We start from the raw sequence: 27,500 nt of genomic DNA on the forward strand, positions 1-27,500 counted from the left end.
CGCGTCCTGCGAAGGTGCGTTGATGCTGACACCCGTGGGATCGCGGCACCTCTACGGCGTCACCACCATTGAGCACCGTTCTCGTGCTCCGTGCGGTGACTCTTAGAGGATGACGCAGCCCTGCCAGATGTGGCACTCTTTGCACCTGTGCCTTATGGAACACTACGATCGCCGCCACGTCTCTGCGGTGTTCCAGTGAATCAAGGGGACGCTCAGGCTCTGGGTGAGGTGGTAGTGCAGCATCTACTAGCCGTATGGCGCGGCGTTGGATGCTGTCCAGTCTCCTTCTGTGTGTGGCGGCACAGGACATCCAGGAGAGAGCTGCGTATTCAAGGTGGGGCCGCACCTGTGCCTTGTACAGCAGCAGTCTCCCCTTCCTGTCGAGGAAACTGGCGATCCTTCTGAGAGCGGAGATCCTGTGAGAGGCTTTCTTGGCAATGGTTTTGACATGCCTGTCAAACCTCAGCCCTCGATCCACCTCCACTCCAAGTATCTTGACGTCATCTTGGAGTGGGAGAGCAGCAGCGCCAAAAGACAACTTTCCTGCCATTGCTGCCATGGCGGCTGGGGACCGAGAGACAACCATTGCTTGTGTCTTCTCCGGCGCGAATGTCACTTGCCAGCGAGCACCCCACTCCTTTATCACTCGTAGCTGCTGATTGATGGCCTCAGCAGCCCGCCCACTGTCCTGGCGTGGATAGGTATAGGAGAGGGTGCAGTCATCAGCATAGGCCATGACTCCTGGCAGTAGCTGGAGAAGATCATCCACGTAGATATTCCACAGGAGTGGGCCAAGAATTGAACCCTGTGGCACTGATGCCTCCACAGGCAGGGACTCAGATGTTTGCCCGTTGACAACCACCTTGAGGCTTCTGTCCTGCAGGTAATTTCCCAAGAGTCGTAGCAAGCCACCCTGGATGCCTTTAGCACGAAGCTTTTCTAGTAATCCGTTGTGCCATACTTTATCAAAAGCTCCTGCTATGTCCAAAGCAACCACTATAGTGTCCTTGCCGTCGTCGAGGGCGTCCTGCCAATGCCTGGTGAGAAGCATCATTAGGTCGGAGGTTGACCTTCCAGGTCTGAACCCAAACTGTTGGTCTGAGAGGAGGGCATTGTCCTTGAGATGGCTACACACCACCTCTGCCACGACCCTCTCAAACACTTTACCCACCACTGACAACAGGGATATGGGTCTGTAGTTTTTGGGTCCGTCCTGGAGCTTTTTGTGTGCAGGAACTACTCGAGCCTCCTTCCACACTGAAGGCCAGACGTTTTCCCGTACACAAGTTGTGAAGACTTGGGTGAGAGGGGCAGCCAGTTCCTGGGAGCATCGCTTCAGCAGGTGCGGGCTGATGTCATCAGGGCCGGTGGCTTTCTGTGTGTCCAGCCCCGCAATAATCGCTTCACCTGCTGATGCGTCACCTCCACCATGGTGACAGTCTTCTCACATTGCTGGACCAGCTGAGGCGGTGGCTGCTGTGGATTCCCGACCTTCATTTTTCCAGCAAACAAGGAAGCCAGCAACTGTGCCCTCTCCTTACTGCTGGTGGCGACAGTACCGTCCTGCTTGCTGAGGGAGGGATGGATTCTTGGTGGCCAGTTCCTTGTTTGTCCTTAACAAGAGACCACCAAGTTTTGTTTCCTACGCCAGTGCCACACAGTTTCCGGCGCAGGCTTTCCTCCCACTTTTTTAAGGCCCACTTGCTGGTTACCACCATCCTCCTGCATGCAGCCCTGTGCAGGTCCTTGTTGCGCCGAGTCGGGTTCCTCTTGTAGCGGAGCCAGGCAGCATACTTTGCCTCGGCAGCAACACGGCAACGGTAGCCAAACCATGGCTGATCCGTCGATCTGGTGGTGTATTCCCTGTGTGGGACGTGGCGTCTCTGGAGGGCGAGAAGGTGAGAGGTGAGTGCAAGTGCTTCACTCTCTGCTCCTCCCTGTAGCAGAGTGGCCCATGGGGTGTGGGTCAGGTCGCGGCGCAGGGAAGCCCAGTCTGCTTTGTTCCACAGCCAGATGGTGCGGGTGGTGGCCTCGTCCTGAGCCACGCCCACTTCCAGCTGTGTCAGTACAGCGTGATGGTCAGAGCTGCCCACGAGCCCCAGCTGATGACACTGAAGCTTGTCTTCCTGGTAGTCTGAGATGACAGGGTCTAATGTCCCTCCTCGTTCATGTGTGGGGAAGGTGACATGATCTGTCAGACCCTGCACCTCCAGGAGATTCTCTCTCTCTCTCTCTCTCTCTCTCTCTCTCTCTCTCTCTCTCTCTCTCTCTCTCTCTCTCTCTCTCTCTCTCTCTCTCTCTCTCTCTCTCTCTCTCTCTCTGAGTCCTCTACCTGTCCTCTTTCTGACCTTTCCGTCACTTCTCTCTTAAAGTATCCTCCTCGTCCTCCTCCTCCTCCTCCTCCTTCTCCTTCTCCTCCTTCTCCTCCTTCTTCTTCTCCTCTTCCTCCTGCTCTTCTTCCTCTTCTTCGTCCTCCTCTTTCTCCTCTTTCCCCTTTATTTTCTTTCTTACTTTATTTCTTTTTCTTTTTTGTTTTTGTTCTTTCCTTCATTCTTGTTCTTTTCCTTCTTTTCCTTCTTGTTCTTCTTGTTCTTATTCATGTTCTTGTTTCTGTTGTTGTTCTTCTTCCATACAACCTCTGAGTGCTGTATGATTTTTCTTTCCCTTCCTATCACACTCAGGCAAAGAAAATATTCAGACGGTGAGGTGAAGCTGTTGTCTTTTACCACGCTGTATCACTCACTTTAGATACGACAGTCCATTGAATCCTAAGCTATTTTGGAAGGATTAATGGCCAGGAAGTTGATTTTGTCTGTGTCTATCGTGTCCTTACTTCTTCTCTTTCTCCTTTTCCTTTTCTTTTTCCTTCTTTTCTTTCTCCTCATCCCCCTTCTTCCCATTCTCCTTTTTCTTTTTCTCCTGGTATCGTGTCTCTCTCACTCTGCTCTCCTGTCTCTCTCTATCTTACTTCTGTCACTAATAGAATAGAGTAGCTACACAAACAGCCTTGTAAGGACTTAACCCTTTCAATACTAAGACGCATCTTTACCTTGATTTTTTGGGGATGAGAAAACGATTTTATTGACATTAGGAAGGGCCTATGGAGGTCAGAAGGTTAATGGCCACAGTCTTCACTATTCTAATCATCACATATGTTTCTGAAGGTGTATAAAATCACCAAATAGTAACCAGAATGAGTATGGAACACGCGTCATGGTAATCAAAGGGTTAAGGGTTTGTTGCTTTCTGGATTTCATTTGTATTCCTTTGTATTCCTTCTCCTTCTCTTCCTCCTCCGCAGTTGTAACATATTGCATTTAAAATTGTCTCGTGTTGCGTACGGAATGTCGCTGTTATTCATTTTTCTTTGCTTATTTTGTTCTTTTTCACTAGTTCTGGCTGGAGGAAGAAGCGGTGCAGGGGAGGAGTCTTCGCCTGTGCCATTCTATTTATCTCTATATAATCCTCACAGACAACTCCACGAGGATCAACTGGGATGTTTATGTTTGATTTTCCTTTGTGTTCATTTGTGTTAGTATTCTTCCTCCTCCTCCTCCTCCTCCTCCTCCTCCTCCTCCTCCTCCTCCTCCTCCTCCTCCTCCTCCTCCTCCTCCTCCTCCTCCTCCATAGTGTGATATCAATGAATCAACATTTCGGGCAGAAAAATGGCAGATGAAATTCAATAGCGAAAAGTGCAAGGTCTTAGACATAGGAAATAACAATGTACAAGGAAAATACGTGATGAATAATGTGTCTCTGGCAAGTGGTGAGAATAAAAATGTCAGCACTGCAGAGAAACAGTGAAGACAGCAAATAAATTAGTAAGATTCATTGGAAGAATTTAAATCTGAAAAGGTTATACTTGCTCTATATAACTCACTGGTGCGTCCTCAGCTTGAATACTGTGTGCAGTTCTGGTCACCATATTACATAAAAGACATTGAAAACTGGAAATGATGCAACGTAGAGTTACTAGAATGATTCAGAGATTGAGAAATAAACTGTATGAGGAACGACTGGAGGCATTAAATCTATTCAGCTTAACGAAGCGCAGGATAAGAGGATAAGTTTTCAAAATTTTTTTAAGGGATATAACAACCTTGAAGCTAATAATTATTCTATCATTAATCATTCCAAGTTTTAACATGATAAGGAATAATGGATTTAAGATTACACCAAAACGCTTAAAATCCCACGAGACCAAGCACTTTTATTTTAACAAAATTGTTAATAACTGAAATAAGCTTCCTTCAGAAATTGTAAACAGCACTTCCATTGCATCATTCAAAAATAAAAATGACAAATATTTAAAAGATAACCCGCAGCAAGCTCTCTTCTTGTTGTTACGGCCTGCCCGTAACATACTCCACTACCATCACCTCCTCCACTTGCTACCTCGTTCGCCACCTCTCCACCTCCCTTCCACATCACCGTCTCATGAACGTGGAGTCACCGTCTCATGAAGCCCCGCTACTGTCCCGAAGTTGGATTCACGCGGCCCCATTCGACTCAAGCGGAAGTGTTAAGCAGCTCCTGATTTTCTGGAAGTCAGTCGAGGTCAAGGCCTCAACTAGTGAACACAACGCCTCTTGGAATACCTTGCGATCTACATCACCCAGCACTTCACCACTGCGACACCTCATAAGTATCACTTCCCTCGTCCGTGTTTTCCACATTGCCTCCATATAGGATTAGTATTATTGTTAGGTATTAAGTTGGGTTCTTTACTGTTGTATTTATTTCTGTGTTATATATATATATATATATGTGTGTGTGTGTGTGTGTGTGTGTATGTCAGTTTCATGTGTTTCATGTTATATCTATATGTGTATGTCAGTTTCATTGTCATTGGGTTATTAAATAGCTTTTAAAGTGCCCCTTTGCATTTCCTCACCAGTTGAACCTGCAGTGTTTTTTTTTATTGTTATTGTTCACCGGCTCCCCGATGCCAATCTTACCCATTTAACCGGTGAACGTAACAATTGGCGACCGTGACAGGACCATTATAACCCATGTTCAGTGTTCCATTTTTCCAGTGACTTTTTTTCTGTGATTACATTATTTTTTTGTGTTTCTGTGGTGTTGTGACTTTGATGTGTTTTTTTCTGTGACTTACTCTGCGTGTGGTTTAAATTTACCTTTGTGCGATCAAGTGGCTCCTTTTGGGTTAAAAGTGCTTCGTGACTTTCATTGGTATCGCATAGCAGTGGTAGAGCAGGAAACCAGGTAGAAAGGCGTGTTCACCGATAGCACTTATCTCTATTTTTGCACATAGGCAGGTGTGTAATAAGTGTTATCCAAGTGTTGGGATCATCATATGTTCATGCGAACCCTCAATCCCTCACTTCGCGGATCATTTTTCTCGCTAGTTAGAATTGGCCATTTTAACTAGTCTCTCAGACTAATCCGCCTCCTTATCAATAACAAGTCTCAGTACAATTCGCTCCTCACTCTCAAGTCTCGTAACTAGAGTAATCCGGATCCCTCTTAATGCCGTAATTCTCTAGTTTACCCCTCATTAGTGATTGTACTCATAAGTGTTTACTTAAGTATAATCTAGGTAATTTCCAAGGTTGCCTTTATTATCACTCTGCCAAGTTCCTCACTTAAGTAATTCGCTTATCATTTTTTTTGTTGTTGTTGTTTAACATCTACTTAATATGGCTTCCGCTCAGTTTAACGTTGAAGATTTTTGTGCTGACCCTTCTCTGGAACAACTTAAAGATGCTAATATAAAAAAAGAACCAATGGAAAGCCATCGCTAAACATTTTGATGTTCCCATCACATCTCAGATGACTAAAGAGGTCATTAAGAATGTAGTTGTTGAACATCTAGTGCAAGAAGGTCAGTTGCTAGGAAATGCCATAGAAGAGTTAACTCCCATGTCAGCAGCCTCTACGAGGACTATAATACACAGTCCCCAGGAAGAACAGGATAAGAGTAGGATAAGTCAGTGGGAAATTGAGAAGCTTAGACTAGAATACCGGATGCATGAAAACAAAAACAAATGCAACTACAGGCAGAAAAGAAGAGAAAGAAATGCAACTACAGGCAGAAAAAAAAAGCTAACTACAGAAAAAGAAAGAAAAAAGAGAGAGAATTTCAGTTACAACTTAAAAGGCAGGAGAAAGAGTTAGAAATTCAGGAGTTAACCCTACGAAATGACGCTAAGTTTAGAGGGAAGAAATAGATATAAAGAAAAAGTTAGCAAGCTTTAATCCTGCTACAGCTGCTCCGCTAGTTCCCCCTTTTGATGAATCTGATGTTGACGGGTCATTTCGCGCTTTTGAGAGCATTGCTAATAGGAATAAATGGCCCAAGGATCAGTGGGTGTCTCTCCTTGTCCCTAAGCTAGTAGGAAAAGCTTATAGGGTATACAACGGCCTTAGTGATGAGGTAGAATATGAAGAGATCAAAGGTAACATTCTAGACGCCTACTCTATCACTTCTGATGGATACAGACAACAGTTCCGAAAGTATGTGAAACCAGACTCTCACACCTATGTTGAATTTGCTAGTGAGAAACTAAGACAATTTAAGAAATGGTTAGCCGCCCTTAACATTACCACCTTTTCGGAGTTGCTCAATCTAATGGTCCTGGAAGAATGGAAGAACAAGTTACCCTTTAATATTCTGAGGCATGTGGAAGAACGGGAGAGAGTGATCTTATGTCTGCCGCTAAAGTGGCTGATGCCTTTGCTTTGTTGATGGGATCCCTGGGTAGTAGAGGTCGTGGTTCACCATCTAATGTTAGGTCCTCCTTTGGGGAAGGTTTTGGGGGCGGGTGGTAAGCCGACCGGATTCTCGCCAAATGCATATAATTCCCCTGGTGTACATACTGTAAGAAACCAGGTCACACGATCCAAAAATGTAGACACCCAAATTGCAAGGCCTCTCAACGTCAACTTTCTTTTGTGGCCCCTAAACCTAACACATTTGAGAACAAGAAACCAGTGGCCCTAGCTAACCCTGTCAACTCTCCTCTAGAACTTTATGACTCGTACATGTATCAAGGTAAAGTGTCCCTGACTGATGGTAAAGACAAGGCAATAAATGTCAAGGTTCTGCGTGATACAGGTGCTGCCCAATCCATCTTAAGGGAAGATGTCATCCCTAACATCAAACAGGCTTTCACTGGGAGAAGGTGATCCTTACAGGTCTCGAATCACAGCTCTCCTATCCCTTGGCTAATATTAGCTTACAGTGCCCTTTCATTTCAGGAGAGGTTGAGGTAGCCATTAAACCTGGTGAACTGCCAGTACCGGGGTACATCTTGTACTGGGTAATGATCTTGCGGGTAACTTGGCTGTTCCAAACTTAATTGTTCTTGATTCTCCCTTAACAGAAAGTCCCACTAAGACCCTGGACGAAACATCCCCTCACTTCTTCCCAGTGTGTGCAGTCACCAGGTCTCAGTCCAAGTCCCCTGCCCTTTCACCACCTCCTCCACCAATGATTGCCTCTACTGACAACTTGTACAATAACATCATTTCAAAGGAGAATTTGATTAATGCTCAGGAACAGGATCTCACTTTGGCTAAGATCAGACATGTTGCCAGTGAGACAAAAGATATGTCTAAATTGCCTTGTTTTTATTATCAGGAAGGAGTCATGATGTGTGCCTACAGACCCCCTGAACTGAAATAACTAGACACCTGGTCAGAAACACATCAAGTTGTCATCCCCTTGTCTGTAAGACCAGCCATTATATAACTAGCTCATGATGGATTGTCAGGTCATCTAGACATCCAAAAAACCTACAAGAAGGCTCTTCAACATTTATTTTGGCCAGGAATGAAAAAAGATGTGTCACACTATGTAAAAATAAGTTATATATGTCAAATTGTGGGTAAGCCTAACGAACGCTTTGTGCCAGCTCCTCTGACGCCTATTCCAGTTCAGACGGAGCCCTTCGAAAAGATCGTTCTGGACTGCGTAGGGCCCTTACCCGGAGGCTGATGGGTCGGTTGCAGGAAGCCGGTCTTATGATCAACCTGGCCAAGTCCACCTTCGGGAAGTCCACGGTGGTCTACCTGGGACATGTGGTGGGGAACGGCAAGGTTTGCCCCAAGAGAGCAAACGTGGAGGCCATCCTTGGCTTCCCTGTCCCTACCACCAGGAAAGCTCTCATGAGGTTCTTGGGGATGGCCGGTTTCTACAGACGGTTCTGTAGGAACTTCTCCACCCTGGCCGTCCCCCTGACGGACCTTATCAGCACTTCCGTCCCCTTCCACTGGACCCCGACCTGCGACCAAGCCTTCCAACATCTTAAGGCGTTCCTCTCCTCGGAGCCAGTGGTCTGGACGCCAGATCACTCCCGCCCCTTCCATCTACAAGTGGACGCGAGTGGAGTTGGAGTGGGTGCTGTCCTCCTACAAGCGGACCCCACAAGCGGCATCCTCCATCCCATCGCCTATCACTCCGCCAAGCTGAAGAAACACCAACTCAACTACTCCACCATCGAGAAGGAGGCTCTGGCACTCGTCCTGGCGCTCCAACGTTTTGAGTGCTACCTTCATCCTGGCCCTCAAACTACGAAGGTCTTCACCGATCACAACCCTTTGGCCTTCCTTCACGCCATGAAGAACCGAAACCAACGCATTCTTAGGTGGGCTTTGTTAACTCAACCCTTCAACTTGGAAGTCCACCATATCAAGGGGGTGGACAACATCATCATAGGGGGGAGGAAATGTTACGGCCCGCCCGTAACATACTCCACTACCATCACCTCCTCCGCTTGCTACCTCGTTCGCCACCTCTCCACCTCCCCTCCACGTCACCGTCTCATGAAGCCCCGCTACTGTCCCGAAGTTGGATTCACGCGGCCCCATTCGACTCAAGCGGAAGTGTTAAGCGAGCTCCCTGATTTTTGGAAGTCAGTCGAGGTCAAGGCCTCAACCAGTGAACACAACGCCTCTTGGAATACCGTGGGATCCACATCACCCAGCACTTCACCACTGCGACACCTCATAAGTATCACTTCCCCTCGTCCCGTTTTTTTCACATTGCCTCCATATAGGATTAGTATTATTGTTAGGTATTGTTAAGTTGGGTTCTTTGTTATATTTATTTGTGTGTTATATCTATATGTGTATGTCATTTTCATGTGTGTTTTGTTATTGGGTTATTAAATAGCTTCTTAAGTGCTCCCCTTTGCATATCCTCACCAGTTGAACCTCCAGTGTTTTTTTTTTATTGTTATTGTTTATGCCAATCTTACCCATTTAACCGGTGAACGTAACATTGTCCGAATAATTAAACACGATATTATTGTTATTACTGTTTTCTTTCCTCTTTTCAGATAAACATGTAGAATTCACCGTAGGGTGAATAGTAGTAAAATCTTTCATTCTTTCCTGTGAAAATTCCATGTCAGTTTTTCCCATACTGCATGGTACTTTCCCTGACTATTTTGCTTGCCAGCGAAAGTTGGAGAGAGCGGTGGGTGGGGAGGAGCCTTCTCCTGTACTCTCCTGTCTCTCTTCCCAGTAGCTAGTTGGAAGTAGTCTCGAAAAGTACCAAAAGATCTGTTGGTGTTTGACTTTTCTTTGTATTCCTTTTTATCCTTACACCTGGCGGCTCGTCTCGGCGGCAGCAAGAGGCGGGAAATGTCTGGAATGCTTGATTACACTGCTATGTTCCCGCCTTTTTTCTCCTACTTTTCTAATCCTCATTTTGTGGTATTTTCACGGTGTTTCTTTACTTCCACTCCATGCATCACTCGACGCTGGTGTTTGTTTACCCTTGTCGTTTCGAGTATTTCCTGTTGCCATCACTCATCATGTGTCTTCATCGTTTTGTTTATTGTTCCACGTTGTTTGTGTTTGTCATTACAATATTGGACTTGCAGTATGTTTTCCAATAATGGTTTCTTTTGACGTTTTTATTACTCTCCGTCATGCAGAGTAATTATTTTTTCTAGATGTATTTATTTTGAAATTAATGTTGACGTGTTTTATTATTATTATATGTTACCATCACGTTGATTACTGTCTTACCCTCGAATTAATTATATATACTAATATAATAACACCAGTTCAATTTATACCCAACATGTTCCCCAGATCGAGTCACGCAGCGCCTCTTATTTGTACATTCACCCTACCGTCTGGAATGGGACATGAAGTAGCACAGAGATATGGAGTCAGATTCTATCAAGTAAACCTCACACACAGCCTGGAATAACCTACATAAGATTGTGAAGTTTGATTGTCGTCTTATGTATGATAATGATAAATCGTGTCTCTTGTATATTAACCTCTTCAGTACCAGGACATGTTTTCATATTCTGTTTACTATTTGATTTTACACAGCTTCAGAAACTTACGTGGGGATTAAAGTAGTGAAGACTGGCCATTAATCTTTTGACCTCCATAGACACTTCCTGATGTACATGAAATTGCCTAATCACACTAAACTCAAGGTAAAAATGTGTCCCAGTAATGAATGAATAATATGTCTATTGCAAGTGATATGGACTTAAATCAAGTAAATCTCATTCACAGTCAGCAATCACCGTTACGAGTGTGTGAACTTTCCTCTCTACGATCAAGTTTGCCGGTCCTCAATAAGACCTTTTGCTTATGGTGTCTGAGTCCGTATTGTATGTGAAGTAACACGCCTCTTGGTAGTCACTTGGTAAACCTCCCTTCAGTTTGAAATAACCTTTACCCCTCTTTGAACCCGTGCTGTAATCTTGTTGAGGCAGTGAGTTGTAAAATCAGACAAATCCTGGTCTTTTTTATTAACATCATCATCAGCAGCAGTGGTAGTAGAAATATGCATACCAGGGGAGGAAGTGATTATTTTATTCTCTCCCTCCACTCCCCGCGTTTTTGTGGGTGAGTGTTGCGAGCAGCGGTGACCATTATCATTTTGAGTTGCGTGTGACGACCGGCGAGGAATGCGGGATGACGGTGGGAGTAAATTATTAGTAGTGTTGGTAATACGGCAACTGCTATTACTACTGCTTCTGTTGCTTCTGCTGCTGTTGCTGGAGAGAGCGTAACATGTTAGTTCTTTTGTTGCCATTGTACTATACTGGTCATGCTTTTACATCGAGCACTGTTACTGTTGCTGTTATTACTGGTGCTACTGCTGCCACTTCTTTTACTCTTCCCACGCTGTTACTCATCCTATTACTGCTGCTGCTGCTACTACTACTACTACTACTACTACTACTACTACTACTACTACTACTACTACTACTACTACTACCAACAACAACAACAACAACGACAACAATACTATAACAACATCTACTACTACTTCTAATTTTACTACTACTACTACTACTACTACTACTACTACTACTACTACTACTACTACTACTACCAACAACGACAACAACAACAACAATACTATAAGAATAACATCTACTACTACTTCTACTACTACTACTACTACTACTACTACTACTACTACTTTCATCGTTGCCCTTTATTACGCAGCTTCACTTTTCTTTTTAGCAATTAATAGTGACTGAGATAATGGTGGTGGTGGTTGTAATAATGACGATGATGATGATGAATAATCCGTCTAACTATAAGCTGAATAAAAAAGTGAAAAATGGATTAAGTTGCAGTTATTGAAACCTTCTATACTGCCCTTGAACGGTGACCTCCCGCCGACCTCCTCTGACCTTTCCCTGTTAATTAATATACGAGGTCAGTCAATTCAGTGACGGACAGATGACAAAAGGTGGGAAAAAGGGAAGAATAATTGAAAAAGAGGAAATACTAATCAATCTTCCCTTCATCATATACTTTTTCCTTTTTTTTTTTCCGGTTCAAAGCTCTCGTTATTTATTTATTTATTTTTTGTTTATTTCCACCTCTCTACCTTTCATCAAATTATTCTTTCCACTTTTCTGTCTTTCATGCATGCATAATAATCCCCCGCTTGTTGCTGTGCTGTGCTGTGCTGTGCCGTGCTGTGCTGTGTTGTGTCGTGTTGTGTCGTATTTTTATATTGTATGCTGTATTTTTCTTGCATGCTGTTCTGTTCCTCTGTTTTGTGTCTCGCTGGTTTTCATTCTTTTACAGTTTTCTGATAGAGTTTTATCTGCTCTCATTTTTTGTTTATGATTTCTTGGCACGTGTCACTTTTGTTCTCTCTAACCAGATCGTACCTGTTCTTAATCTCCTCTCTCTCTCTCTCTCTCTCTCTCTCTCTCTCTCTCTCTCTCTCTCTCTCTCTCTCTCTCTCTCTCTCTCTCTCTCTCTCTCTCTCTCTCTCTCTCTCTCTCTCTCTCTCTCTCTCTCTCTCTCTCTCTGTCTGTCTGTCTGTCTGTCTGTCTGTCTGTCTGTCTGTCTCTTTCTCTCTCTCTCTCTCTCTCTCTCTCTCTCTCTCTCTCTCTCTCTCTCTCTCTCTCTCTCTCTCTCTCTCTCTCTCTCTCTCTCTCTCTCTCTCTCTCTCTCTCTCTCTCTCTCTCTCTCTCTCTCTCTCTCTCTCTCTGTCTGTCTGTCTGTCTGTCTGTCTGTCTGTCTGTCTGTCTGTCTGTCTGTCTGTCTCTCTCTCTCTCTCTCTCTCTCTCTCTCTCTCTCTCTCTCTCTCTCTCTCTCTCTCTCTCTCTCTCTCTCTCTCTCTCTCTCTCTCTCTGTTATTCTCTGTTATATATTTGATTTCTTTCTTTTCATCCCTTCCCCTGATTACAACTTTTTCATTTTATTTCTTAATCATGTAAACTTTTCAGAAGAGAATTATGTATTATCTGTGTTCCTCCATCAAAATTTTAACCTCAAAATTGTAAATCCCTTGATAATCCCTCAGCCTAACCTTACCCTAACCAAACACAGAGATGATGACTTTACTAGAATCTTGTGTGTGGAATCTTCATGAGGGAAGTCCGTCTGGGGAACATACGGTACATAGTTAACTTCATATATTGAAACTCCTTCCTGTCTCACCACGACTATATTCAAAAGCCACAGAGATGATTGACCAGTTTCTCAAGAGCGTTTATCATGTTACTAATGCGGAAGTTTTGTTAATTCATCAGTATAACCTGTAATCCTTCAGTACTGGGTCACATTTTTTTCCTTGAGATTTGTGTATGATTAGACCATTTCACCTTTCTGTCTCATCACGACTATATTCAAAAGCCACAGAGATGGTTGACCAGTTTTTCAAAATCGTTTATCATGTTACTAATGCGGAAGTCTTGTTAATTTATTTAAGCCTTCAGTAATGGGAAACATTTTATCCTTGAAATTTGTGTACAATTAGACCATTTTATTTATGGAGGTCAGAAGATTAATGGCCATAATCTTCACCATTTTAATCCTCCACATACGTTTCTGAAGCTGTAAAAAAATCACCATATACTAAGCAGAATTAATATGGAAACGCGTCGTGGTACTAAAGGGATTAAAAGACACCTTAAAAGCTTGTATACCTTCTATTAGAGTCGGGATGTTGTGCAGAAGTGTTTCAGAATCTACATACTCCTTACATCTTTGATCAGTTATGGTTTTCACGCTCAATCATAAGAGTTCGCAGCCGCCTTTGAATCACGGCAGGGTCTTGTGTGACTGACAGCTGCTCTATTCATGTCACTTCCATTAATGAAGCTCTTAGAATGTTTTCCATGTTTGTTAATACCATTTTCGTCATTTACGTAACACAGAGCCTGATTACTTTATAAGCATTCATACTCTGTCACCACCACCACCACCACCACCACCATCACCACCACCACAACAGGCTGAGGCATCGATCGCCTCCCTTCTCCCTTGAGCTGTGTGTTGCACGGCTCGATGGCATAAAGTTTCCTGAGTATCAAAGGTGTCTAGAGTTTCATCCTTTGCTGGCCAACCCTCCATTCATTCTATTTTTGGCGCGAAACACTCATCCTGATTTACTGAGTCTCTGGACAGCCACGAACCCGCCTATGAGACTCCTTCCCTCCTTTGATGTATTGGACTTTACGCGTGTTTTGATGCAGCATTAGAGAGAATGGAGTCTTGTTCCGTCAATCATTTCCTTCCTTTTATAGCAACACGAGCCACTTCAATAAAGGTGCTCCACTGACACAGGCGAGGGAGTGTATCGTTAAAACCTCTGTTATTTATTGGGGTTTGTGCTGGAGAGGAGGTTGAGTGACAGGAAAGGTGTCTAGTAGAAATGGAGTCGTGATTTCCCTCTGCTTTATTAATGTACGTGCAGATCTGACACGAGGAAGGAAATGTATCGGTAGATTTGATTTGTTTGTGTTTGTAGTGGTAGGAAAGTTTAGAGACGGAAAGTGCCTCTGCTAGGGAAGAGATTTATTAGTTTTGTGTGGAGATTACACACGCTTCCTCGCAGCGCAATAGTGATGGGGGTGGTGGTGGTGGTGGTGGTGGTGATGTTGCAAGAAAATATATAAAAGGAAATGAAGAAAGCTCCTGAGTTTGTGTGTCGAAATCTGTCAGGCACTTTATTGAAATGTTAGAGGAAATGAAAAGCTAAAAAAAGAAAAAAAATCACTTGGAAAGAAGAACAAAATAGTCAACAGACGTGATAGAAACTTTAACAGCAACAGCAACAACACCAAAAGAAAACACGATAACAAAACTACCACCACCACCACCACCACCACCACCATAGCAACAACAAGAGTACCATTATTATTATCGTCATTATTTACCTCTTGAACACACGCACATGGACGCGCCATTAACATGAGGTGGCACAAACAAACACCTGGCGTCAGTGGTGCGGCCAGTGCTTATTAATTAACGCGGTGCAGTTTCCTCGGTAAAGAGCAGGTGAGAGCCAACACTTGTTTTGACTGTCATGCTATTTTTAAGAACTTGACCTACACACACACACACACACACACACACACACACACACACACACACACACACACACACACACACACACACACACACACACACACACACACACAGTAGCTCAGTAGCTCAGTGGTTAGAGCACTGGCTTCACAAGCCAGAGGACCGGGGTTCGATTCCCCGGCCGGGTGGAGATATTTGGGTGTGTCTCCTTTCACGTGTAGCCCCTGTTCACCTAGCAGTGAGTAGGTACGGGATGTAAATCGAGGAGTTGTGACCTTGTTGTCCCGGTGTGTGGTGTGTGCCTGGTCTCAGGCCTATCCTTCTTCTTCTGCAGCTGCTCCCATGTTCATATGGGGTCGCTGTTCCTCACTAGTCTTCTCCACAAGGCTCTGTCCCCAAACTCCTCTCCACTCAATCCTCTCTCCCTCAGGTCCTCTCCAATACGATCCTTCCATCTTTTCTTTGGCCTGCCACGTCGTCTTCTTCCCTCCACTTCCATATCCAATATCCTTCTGCCGACATATCCTTCTTCTCGCCTTTTGATATGACCGAACCATCGCATTCTCCTTTCTTGTACTTTCTTTGTCACCTCCGTTACTTTGGCTGTTCCTCTTATAAAATTGTTTCTCACTTTATCCCTCCTTGTCACCCCAAGCATCCACCTTAACATTCTCATCTCAGCAACCTCCAACTTATTCTCCTGTGCTTTCTTTATTGGCCACGTCTCCGCACCATATAACATGGCAGGTCTAACCACCGATTTGAACACTTTTCCCTTTACTCTTGCACTAATTTTTCGGTCACAGAGCACTCCAGTTGTTCTTTTCCAATTCTTCCAGCCCGATTGGATACGGTGAATGATCTCTCCATCCAGGTTGCCGTCCGCTGATATATGAGAGCCCAAGTATCTGAACTCCTTCACACCCTTTAACTTCATATCTTGCATCCATACTTCACTCTCCTGTCGACCATTAAAATTCAGATACTCCGTCTTCTCCCTGCTATCCGAATATCGGAAATAGTGAGCTCTGAGCTTATTCCGTAGGGTAACGTCTGGCTGTCTCGTCAAAGACTGCAGCAGATCAAACAGTGAGACACACACACACACACACACACACACACACACACACACACACACACACACACACACACACACACACACACACACACACACACACACACACACACACACACACACACACACACGGAGAAAGGACTCTAAAGGTTCACGAAACAATGAAAGGTCAGTGATAAAGTACATTTCTATACACACACACACACACACACACACGGACACAGGACTCTAAAGGTTCACGACACAATGAAAGGTCAGTGATAAAGTACATCTCTATTTTAGAATCGTGGTTTGCAAATATCGTAAGGTCACTGTTGATTTCATTTTTTGAACTGAATTTTTTTGTTAGGGGTGTGATCACAGTGGAGAATTCTACGTATATTTTTTCTTTATCAATTAATATTATAGAATTTAGATTTTTGTTCTATGATTCCTAGTTCGTTTTCCTTTTTTTTTTTTCTCTCCATTATTTTGACCGTGACCTTCGTGCTCTCCTTCCTTCCTTCCATCCCTTCCTCCTCTCTTCTCTTCCTTCTCCCATTTCTCTGTTAAAACTGCAAAATAGTTGTTCGCGTAAATGCTCAATATTTTTCAAGGTGTTTTACAAGACTTCGCAGGCTGTAATTTGCATTTTTTGTTTTGGAAATATAAGAGAGCGTTTCCATTCAAAAAATATTTTCCTCACTATTCCGGAAGGGTTGAGATAGTTATCGCTACGCGTTTCTTGGTGTGTATGTTTATGTTGACGATGGAGGGTGTTGTGTGAGATTGGCCTCATTAATTGTGTGAATGAAAAACTTTTAAATTTTGACTTAATTCTCTCTCTCTCTCTCTCTCTCTCTCTCTCTCTCTCTCTCTCTCTCTCTCTCTCTCTCTCTCTCTCTCTCTCTCTCTCTCTCTCTCTCTCTCTCTCTCTCTCTCTCTCTCTGTGTGTGTGTGTGTGTGTGTGTGTGTGTGTGTGTGTGTGTGTGTGTGTGTGTGCGTGTGTGTTCGTTTGTCAGTGTGTCCATTACATATAAAAATAGTCTTAAAAATTTACATCCATGCCTTAATTAATTTTCATGTCCTCGTATTAAGAAAGGATCACGGAGGATTACACAACATTTTAAGGCTGCCTAATTACATTATTCACACTAACTACCAGTAAGTAATAATTCAACTCATCAGGAAGCTAGGGAATGACTGTGTGTGTGTGTTTGATCTGTTTGATCTGCTGCAGTCTCTGACGAGACAGCCAGACGTTACCCTACGGAACGAGCTCAGAGCTCATTATTTCCGATCTTGGGATAGGTCTGAGACTAGGTGTGTGTGTGTGTGTGTGTGTGTGTGTGTGTTTGTGTTCTATATTTCCGGTGACCAGTGAGAGGCAAGTGCACAGTCAGCGGGCATTAAAGAAAGCATTGAAAGCTATTGTTGCCAGCGACATTTGAGCAGCAATCGATAATGTGTGTGTGTGTGTGTGTGTGTGTGTTCTATATTTCCGGTGACCAGTGAGAGGCAAGTGCACAGTCAGCGGGCATTAATTAAAGAAAGCATTGAAGGTTATTGTTGCCAACGACATTTGAGCAGCAATCGATAATATATATATATATATATATATATATATATATATATATATATATATATATATATATATAGTGTGTGTGTGTAATTCACTGTTTGATCTGCTGCAGTTTCTGACGAGACAGCCAGACGTTACCCTACGGAACGAGCTCAGAGCTCATTAGTTCCGATCTTCGGATAGGTCTGAGACCAGGCACACACCACACACCGGGACAACAAGGTCACAACTCCTCGATTTTTTTTTTTTTATACCATGTGGGCTTTTCACGGAAATTTCTGGGCTAAAGGGGATACTTTTTAGGGTACCTCCTATCTCAAAGCCCACCCGCTAGGAAACCGTTGCCCTGAGTGAGGAAGCCCAACCTCCACTCAGACCGTGGACAGGATTCGAACCCGTGCGCTTGGAGACCCTTCGGACCCCAAAGCACGCATGGTTCCACTGTACCACGGCAGCCCCAAATTTACATCCCGTACCTACTCACTGCTAGGTGAACAGGGGCTACACGTGAAAGGAGACACCCAAATATCTCCACCCGGCCGGGGAATCGAACCCCAGTCCTCTGGCTTGTGAAGCCAGCGCTCTAACCACTGAGCTACCGAGCCGTGTGTGTGTGTGTGTGTGTGTGTGTGTGTGTGTGTGTGTGTGTGTTTTAATTTCATTGTTATCAGTAGTTGTAGCAGTAATTATTTTGTCGTAGAAGTAGTAGTAGTAGTAGTACTAGTAGTAGTAGTAGTAGTAGTAGTAGTAGCAGCAGTAATAGTAGTAGTAGTAGTACGAGTAGCAGTAGTAGTAGTAGTACTCTCTCCATTGAGTGTCATTATCTGGCAGCCTCTTTGACAGTCACTTCAGGCTGTCTGAGGGCTGTACTCATAAACACTTTGCTCTCTCACCACGACTTTTTTCAAGGACCGCAGATGATTAGCGGGGTTTTCTAGAGTATTTTTCCAGTTAGTCTTGCAGAAACCTTGTCACTCTGCCTCTAGAACCATGAAGCACTTTGAAAAACTGGTATGTATTTGAATAAAGCATTTTGAAATTGTGGAAGTTAAGCACAGAAGTGTTTGAGAATACGAGCTTGAGAGTGGTGGTGGTGGTGGTGGTGGTGGTGGTGACGGAAGGATCATGAATTTATGCTAACAAGAGTGGTGGAGGTCTCTCGGATACGCCTGTCTTGGTGTTTGGCTGGGAAAAAGGAGGTTCAAAAGAAAAGAAGTCGATCATATTTTAATTAACTCAAGGGAAAATTTATATCATCGGTGAGGAAGGATAATAACCGGAGGGAAGGAAGGCAGGGGAAGGAAGGGAGGAGAGGGAAGGGTGAGAAGGGAAGGAAGAGAAGGGTTGACTGAGAAACAGTTACCTTCTGTAGACAAGAAATGACTGACAAACACACACACACACACACACACACACACACACACACACACACACACACACACACACACACACACACACACACACACACACACACACACCTTCCTTCGCCGAATCAGTAATACTTTTTTTTTCTATCTGTAAACATAACCAAATTTGGCGAAAACTTCACAATTGCCACCAAACATTTTTAACGTAAAGCAAAACAAAACAAAGCAAAAAGCAAAACAAAATAAGGAAGAACAGCAACATTTTTATTATTTTTTTTTTCTGTGTTACGTGTTACATAAATCTGGTAATGTTCGTGAAAATATTGCTCAACTTGTTTATGTTAAGAGACTCAGTTTTTACGAAAATGAAAGTTTTATTACATTTACACACACACACACACACACACACACACACACACACACACACACACACACACACACACACACACACACACACACACACACACACACACACACACAGACAGAGAGAGAGAGAGAGAGAGAGAGAGAGAGAGAGAGAGAGAATAATTGAAGTGTTGGCGAGGTCAGAAAGGTTATCGTCGGTCAGGTCATCGCCCTTGACCTTCTTCGTCCCCCAACATCGTGTGTGTGTGTGTGTGTGTGTGTGTGTGTGTGTGTGTATGTGTGTGTGTGTGTGTGTGTGTGTGTGTGTGTGTGTGTGTGTGTGTGTTTCAATGTAATGTTTTGTAGCTACGATTTTGATTTAGCTTTGATTAACACCATGGAAGTACTGTAGGGGACACTCAAGTTACAGTAACGTGTGCAGATAAAAGGACAGTGTTTCCTAATAAATGACACACCTACGTTTTCATAAGCACGTATCATTAATCATAATTTTTGTTGCTGCTTCTTTGCTTCCTTTCTCTGTTCTTGTTCAATATTAGTTAGTGACTTTTTGATGCTTTCTTAATGATATTACTATCAGTAGGCCATATATTTTTTTCATGGTAACAAGTATGAACTTGTTTCCCCTGCAAGTAATCCTGCCCCGTTCTCTCTGACTCTGACTAAACCGTTTTCTATCACGGCACAGGTATTTATCATGGCGCCAAAGAAAACGACGTCTTTAAGGGCTAACTAGTGAGTAATATTCAACGTAAAAAGGAAGGGAGCCTGAGAGAGTTCATGTCTTATCACGCTTATTCACTTAACTCCTTTATTACTGACGAAATGAGGTTGCTGAATGAGGAAAATAGCTCTATTGATCAGCCGTGTATTGATTGCCAGTGTTACACACGACACTGAGGGACCAAGGCCAGGGAGGAACGTGACTTACCAACCAGCAGCAGCAACCTGTGGATCGAGCCATTAAAACGTCTGGATATCGACTGTGTGTGTCATTACTTCAGAGCGAGTGAGACCATTTGGGAGACCTTGACCGAGGGAGTGATGGTTAACGATCCTGTTTCTTGGAGTTATAATTCTTTCCTTTCTCCAGACTGTTGTTGATGTTTGCTCTCCTAATTCATCTATTTTTGTGTCTCTCTCTCTCTCTCTCTCTCTCTCTCTCTCTCTCTCTCTCTCTCTCTCTCTCTCTCTCTCTCTCTCTCTCTCTCTCTCTCTCTCTCTCTCTCTCTCTCTCTCTCTCTCTCTCTCTCTCTCTCTCTCTCTCTCTCTCTCTCTCTCTCTCTCTCTCTCTCTCTCTCTCTCTCTCTGTGTGTCTGTGTGTGTGTGTGTGTGTGTGTGTGTGTGTGTGTGTGTGTGTGTGTGTGTGTGTGTGTGTGTGTGTGTGTGTTTGCTGTCTTTTTTTTAATTCTATATTGTCTTCTGTTGTTTGTCCTTACTTTTTTTTTCATTGTTTACATTTGCATTTTTAATTTACTGTTTAGTGTTTGCTAGGAGTGAAGTGGTACCATTTCTTGTATTACTTTGTACTGTTTGTCTTCATCTTCATTCAAACTACGAGTGCTCATGATAATTTTTCCTGTATTTATCCTCTTTCCGATACTTTTTTGTTGATATTTGCTTGGTGTGATTCATGGCTCTGGGTTTACATGGTGAGCTGTTGTGCCATTCCATGTGTTGCATACCTTAACCTCTTCAGTACTGGAAAACATTTTTATCATGAATTTTTGGTGTGATTAGACCATTTTATTGACATTGGGAAGATTGTATGGAGGTTAGAAGATTAATGGCAAGAGTCTTCAGTATTTTAATCCCTACACAAGTTTCTGGAACTGTATAAAATTTTCAAAATAGTAAACAGAATGAATATTAATCCCTTCACAACTATGATACGTTTTCATATTCATTCTGCTTACTATTTGGTGATTCTATACATCTTCAGAAACTTATATGGGAATTGAAATAGTGAAAACTCTGGCCATTGATCTTCTGACCTCCATAAAATCTTCTTAAAGTACATAAAATCGTCTAATTACACCCAAAACTCGTAATAAAAATGTGTCCCAGTGAAGGATTGAAATATGCCATGGTACTGAAGGGGTTAATGCTCTCTTTCCTTTACCTTTATTGAAACAACGATTGGTGATGGAAATTTTTCTGCTTGGTTCTTTCTTCTTCCCACACTTTAATGATGTTTGCTTTGCCAGGTCATGCCTCGTTGTTTGCCTGGCTTGAAGTGGTGCCGTTCCTCATGTTTCCCAGCTCAGTTTTTCATTTTATTTGTTGATTTAGTGTTTATACAACTCTTGCTGGTTTTCCTTTATTGTTTTTTGATAATTGATGTTTTTTTTGTGGTTTGGTTTAATTTGTCCGGTTTTTCATAAATTGACCCCTTCAGTACAAGGACGCATTTTTACCTTGAGATTTGCGTACAATTAGATCATTTTATTGACATTAGCAAGGGTCTATGGAGGTCAATAATTAATGGTTAATGTCTGCATTATGTTAATCCTTACATAAGTTCCTGAAACTGTATAAAATCACCAAATAGTAAGCAGATTAGATATTGAAACGCGTTATGGTACTGAAGGGGTTTAGCGTTTCATTTATTTATTTTCTGACCGTTATCTTTACTCTGCTTGACTTTCATGTTTTTTTTTCTTTTATGTGTAAGTTCTTTTGAATGAATGAAATTTCTTTTCCATTTTTAACCCATTGTTTATTGAAGTGAAGATTACTGATATTGCTTTCCGTATAGAATTCGTCCTTGGTGTGTGTACATGAGTAGAAGTATTTACATTATTAACATTTCCTTGAGATTCAATCGTTTGAGTTTATGGTCGTCAGAGATCAGTAAGGGAAAGCAACATTTTTCGTCCCTTCCGTATCTCGAGAATGCCTGGTTAATAAGGTTACCAAACTGCAGTATATGTGTAGTCCACTTACCTGAACAGAGTGCTTACCTGGGACGCGTCATACAGGGCTACAGTATTTGTTTCTGCTGCTCTGTAAAGTCACATACCTAATGCAAATACGGCATGTAAAAATGAAGGAGTACTAAAAATAAAGGCGTCATTTCAGGAGGTTGGAAGTGCAAATAGTAAAGGAATAGAATATCACTTATTGAAAGATGATAAAATCTTGTGTAGTGAAATAGTGAAAAGCAACAGGAAAAAAAGAAACACTCACTAAAATAATAAAAAGGAAAATGTAAATAAACTTAAAAAAAGATGATAAAGTTAGATAATGGAAAGACACCGATGCATAAAGACGCGAAGAAAAGAAAACACATCGAGTGAAATAATGAGCAAACAGAGAACTGCAAGCAATTATAGGATGCATAGCCATTAGAGAGAGAGAGAGAGAGAGAGAGAGAGAGAGAGAGAGAGAGAGAGAGAGAGAGAGAGAGAGAAAACGCAATAAAAAGAAAAGTTAGCTGCAAGTCAGGGCAAGAACCTCCGTAACACTCAGCACTCTTGGGTTGGCAAGTGTTGTACCTTCAATTCCCAAGCACCCAAGACACGGAGACACGGTAGGACAAAGGGTCGTGGCAAGGGAGTAGCGAGGAGGGACTTACACTATTGAAGCCTTGAGAAGAGCGGCGGGATGTAGGCTCAGACCAAGGCCTTCCTGACAGTGTTCCTCCTCCCTCTGAGCCTCGAACGCCATCTGGAAAGGAAGAGTTGAGCTAGTGGTGTAGGAAATGGAGGTGTACAAAATGTTAGTGTTACATCTGTGCATAGTCGCGTGGAAGGTGGAGTTTAACATTTTTGCTTGCGTTTTCTTTTCTTTTCCTGCGTGAGTGAGGGGGAAAACTGAACGATGCTTTGTTTAATGTGATGATTTTTCTGTGTGTTTATTTTGCTTACGTTTTGCTCACTCTTTTCTATCTTTTTCTTCTCTTTTGTTTTTGTGATGGGTTCAGTTCTGGGAGTGGATACGTTTTCTTTTTTTCTCTTCTGATTTTTTCTTACTTGTGTGTTTTTCTTTGTGGGGAGGGAAGGGGGAGAAGAGAGGGAGATGTGCTATTTCGTGTTTTTATTGCCTTTTTTCCATAGTTTTTCGTGTGTGTGTGTGTGTGTGTGTGTGTGTGTGTGTGTGTGTGTGTGTGTGTGTGTGTGTGTGTGTGTGTGTGTGTGTGTGTTTGTTTGGTTTTTGTGCGGGTGTGTTTGTGTGTGTCATAATTGGGAGCTGACTTGAAACACAATGATCATTAAGTTATATAATTGGGGCTTTAAGCAACCGTTCAGTATGAGGGAGTCAACTCCGAACGATATGTGCTATACAGAGGCAGGATTCCCTTCTCTCCCCGACTTGGTGATGCTTAGGTAGCACAAATTCTTTAAGAAGATTATATTAGAGAGGTAAGGGCTCCTTGACGACTCACTGATGTATGGTATAGAAATAGTCACCCGAGCTAACACAACCGCGAGTACAACAACAAGGGGCTATATTAACACCGCTGTACCTTCTATGCAACAGCTTATGCTGAGAGTGCATGAGCGTGTCCCTGTTTCTACTGGGTCGCGATATGCCGTGTGCCGCACCATCAACCACGCCTTCACGCTCCACAGTGTGTATAGAGACCGCCACACAATCAATGAAAGCATTAGAGTGTCATTCACTCGTTTTCGTGTGTTTGGGTAGCCTGGCGATAGCGAGCGGGCGGTGGAACAGGCGAAGGCGAAGTGGTCTGCCCATAGAGGAGCAACTCTGGGTTTGTGGAGCTGTACAGACTGAACGGCTTGTGGTGGAGGTTTGTCCCATTACTGTTGATGTTAGACACAACATTAATCTAGGTTGCATGGACGATCTTTTAAATAGCAAACATGATAAAGAACGATGTAGAATAATCCACAAAATTTTGACACAGTATGATTAAGTGTTGAAGTTGTTATCATGTTTTTAGCTAACCCTTTGCAGTTCGTGTTTGCATTACTGGTTGGTGTTTTATTTATTGTGATACTTTTATCATGGCCTTTGTAGTTAAAGTAATGGCCCAGTGTTTGGTTTACGCATTTTGATGTTACTAGTCCCTGTTTTTTTTAAATTAGTGTTTATGTTACTTTAAATCTCAATTAATGGATCAAATTTGTTTTGTTTTAACTCCTTCCGTTCAAGGGCGCGTTTTCATATTCATTCTGTTTACTATTTAGCGATTTTTATATAGTTTAAGAAACATGTGGGGATCAAAATAGTGAAGACTCTGGCCAGTAATCTTCTGACCTCCATAGACCTTTGCTAATGTGTATACAATCGTCTAATCATACCCAACTCTTAGTAAAAATATATCCCAGCACTGAAAGGCTTAAAGTTCAGTTTTATTCAGTTTGAGTTTTGTTCTTAGATTCTGTGGTATGATTTTACGTAAATCTGAAAACTGGTCAATAAACTATCTATTCCTCTATCTGTGTTATTTGTGTGTGCTTTGTATTTGCTGAGAGTTTAAACAGTATCTTGTGACCGTGGACGACTCACTGATATCTTTTTGTAGAGGCACTCATACCAAAAGAATAAAATAATGAAGTGAAGAAAAAATGATACGTAGTTATTGTGGGAAGATAAGTTAATTTCGACTATTATTTTGATATATCGAGGCTCGCTGACCGTGTTATGCTGTTCTATATTTACCTGAAGGATACTGGCTAGTGACACAAGAAATATAAAATAATATTAATGAAAAAAACCCCAAATCCTCATTGTTATTTGCTACTGTTGCTTATTAAGAGTTTTATATCATTTATCTAACCTTAAGAACGTCTTACTCGATTTAGTATTATCATTCGTTTTAAATTTCAAGTATTTCTTATTTGCCTTTTTATTTACTTGACATAAAGATTTTTTTTGTCACTATATAGGTCTGGTAAATGTTGTTCGCCGCTTGCTTGTGTCGATAATTGGTTCATTGTCAAGGCAGATCCAGAATGCTGTGGATTAAGCGGTAGTAGTAAAACAAATACGGTAATTACTGTTTGAATTAATAGTTGGTCTTTGCCACAAAATATCCGTCGCTCCTCTTCCGGAAATTTGGACGGGAATTATACGTAGCATTGATGAACACTCTTGATTATTTGCGGCCAGAACACATACACACACACACACACACACACACACACACACACACACACACACACACACACACACACACACACACACACACACACACACACACACACACAAAAAAAAAAAAAAAAAAAAAAAAAAGAAAAGAAAAAGACACACACCAAAAACACACACAAAAAAAACACATACAAAAAAAAACACACAACACACACACACACACACACACACACACACACACACACACACACACACACACACACACACACACACACACACACACACGAAAGACCCCAGGCATCACACAACATCAGAGGCAGAAGGGCAAGCAGATTTAGTTTTGCCTTCCAATAACGAAATATTTCTCAGGGGCACTGCAATCATGGTCGAATTGATAGGAACGTTCCCCCTTATTTACATCGGAACTGGGAACTCCATAAACCCTAATGCGACTCTGATTAACTTTCCACCACATTTATTCCATACATAGCTGGTGTTTTGCTTCTTCATCTTCGTAAAGCACATCGAGAAATCCAGGCGGAGATGGAAAAGTATCGAACAAATGACGAATGGAAGAGAGAAAAGTTAGAAGAAAGTCAATGAGAAAAGTTGATATGAGGAAGGGACTACAAATGACGGGAAGCGAAGCTGAAAGGAAGGCAGAAAGAAAGGAAGCGAGGAAGAAGGGAAGGAAGGAGATAGGGGAGGAACATCCTGCCCAAAAATAAAAAAAGGTCAAGGAGGAGTAGAGAAAGTGAATGAGAAGGATAATTAAGAGGAAGAGTAAGAGAGAAACGAGGACGGAAAGAAAGAGAAGGGGGATAAAAACTCAGAAATGAGAAGCAAAGCACGAAGCTGATAAAGGAAGATTAAGAAGAAGAGAAGAGAAATAGCATGAATGAAAGAGCAAAGGGGAGAGGTGGATTAGGAGAGAGAGAGAGAGAGAGAGAGAGAGAGAGAGAGAGAGAGAGAGAGAGAGAGAGAGAGAGAATGTTTAAAAGGACACGAGACAAAAAATGAGGGAAAGCGGAGGGTAGAGCCACCTGTTACTTTCACCTGTAACGATTTTATTGGAGTTTGAGTGCCACCTATTGTAAGTTTGATAATAAGCTTTGCTCGTAAACAGAGAACAGCAAATTGGAACACATAATTGAATTCCTCTCCTCGTGAAAAAATTGAAGTATAGAAAAAAAAAATATATAAAATGGCATGTTTGAGCTAGACCTTCTAGCTTAACACGATGAAAGGAATTAAAAAAAAAAGTGATACAGTTTTGGTAAAAAGTTCAAGGGTCGTTACTGAGGCGGAGGAAAGATATTGGATTTGTTATTGAGTGATTAGAGTTAACTGGGTTTTTGATATAGTTGAATACTCAGCCAGCTATTGAAGTATTTAGTTTGTCAGATATTTAGTTCACTAGTTGGTTGAGTATTTGAATAGATAAACAGGTACATGATATAGATAATGAGCTGCTTTCAAATTTCAATGTACATCACTCTACAGCTTAGCCACGAGAACCCGAATCAGCTGCCTATTGAATGACTTAGATATGTAGGTTGTTACCCGAGTGAGGAAGCCCAACCTACACTCGGACCATGGACAGGATTTGAACCCTTGCGCCTGGAGACCCCTCAGACCCCAAAGCATGCATAATTCCACTGTACCACGGCGGCTTGTATATTTAGGTATTTATGTATTAATCTATTTATCTCGTTCATTCATTTGTTTCGTTAGTTGGAGAGTTAGTTAAGAGATATAATAATGATACAGCAGTGAAATCTTGACCCTGGCAGAGAGTTAAAAATAAAAACTGAACTTGCAGAGGCTGTTTAGGTCGCTTTTACGTGTTAGTCAGTGTAGATGACCAAACATTAGTGTTGATATTTATAGCAGAGCAAGGTAAGCACGAGGGTTGCTTTGGGTCAACACTCCACTGGCCGCAGGGAAAGAAGACGTAAAGGTTTACATGTTACTAAAAGTGATTGCCGGCTGTTTTTCCTTTTAACTTTGAGGTTTTTGCATACCTTTGTGCTTTAAGATCGATAGTAAAAGTAAAAAAAACATCGTCAAAGCTAATGCGTCGAGATTAACGCCCTTGAATCCTGTAGATCGTAGTGGCTTTGTTCTGGATTGTGATGAAGCTCAGAGTGGTGGAATGAATGAGAGAGAGAGAGAGAGAGAGAGAGAGAGAGAGAGAGAGAGAGAGAGAGAGAGAGAGAGCACTAGGGTGACGTGTTGCGAGTTACAGCATGACGCTTCTCTTCTCGGCGGTGTCGCGGGCAAACAGGTG

The 27,500-nt window shown here is 42.5% G+C and overlaps 1 protein-coding gene across 1 annotated transcript in view; it reads right to left on the reverse strand.

Moving 5' to 3' along the window:
- The window catches only part of LOC123517619 (transmembrane protein 272-like), a 274,354-nt gene that overhangs the window by 146,161 nt on the left and 100,693 nt on the right, over nt 1-27,500 (reverse strand). Inside the window, exon 3 of the mRNA XM_045277902.1 lies at nt 22,728-22,819. Within this exon, the coding sequence (XP_045133837.1) occupies nt 22,728-22,819 (92 nt within the window). The remainder of the gene's footprint in view (nt 1-22,727; nt 22,820-27,500) is intronic.

The sequence above is a fragment of the Portunus trituberculatus genome, chromosome 42 (assembly GCF_017591435.1).
Source record: "Portunus trituberculatus isolate SZX2019 chromosome 42, ASM1759143v1, whole genome shotgun sequence".
NCBI lineage: Eukaryota > Metazoa > Arthropoda > Malacostraca > Decapoda > Portunidae > Portunus > Portunus trituberculatus.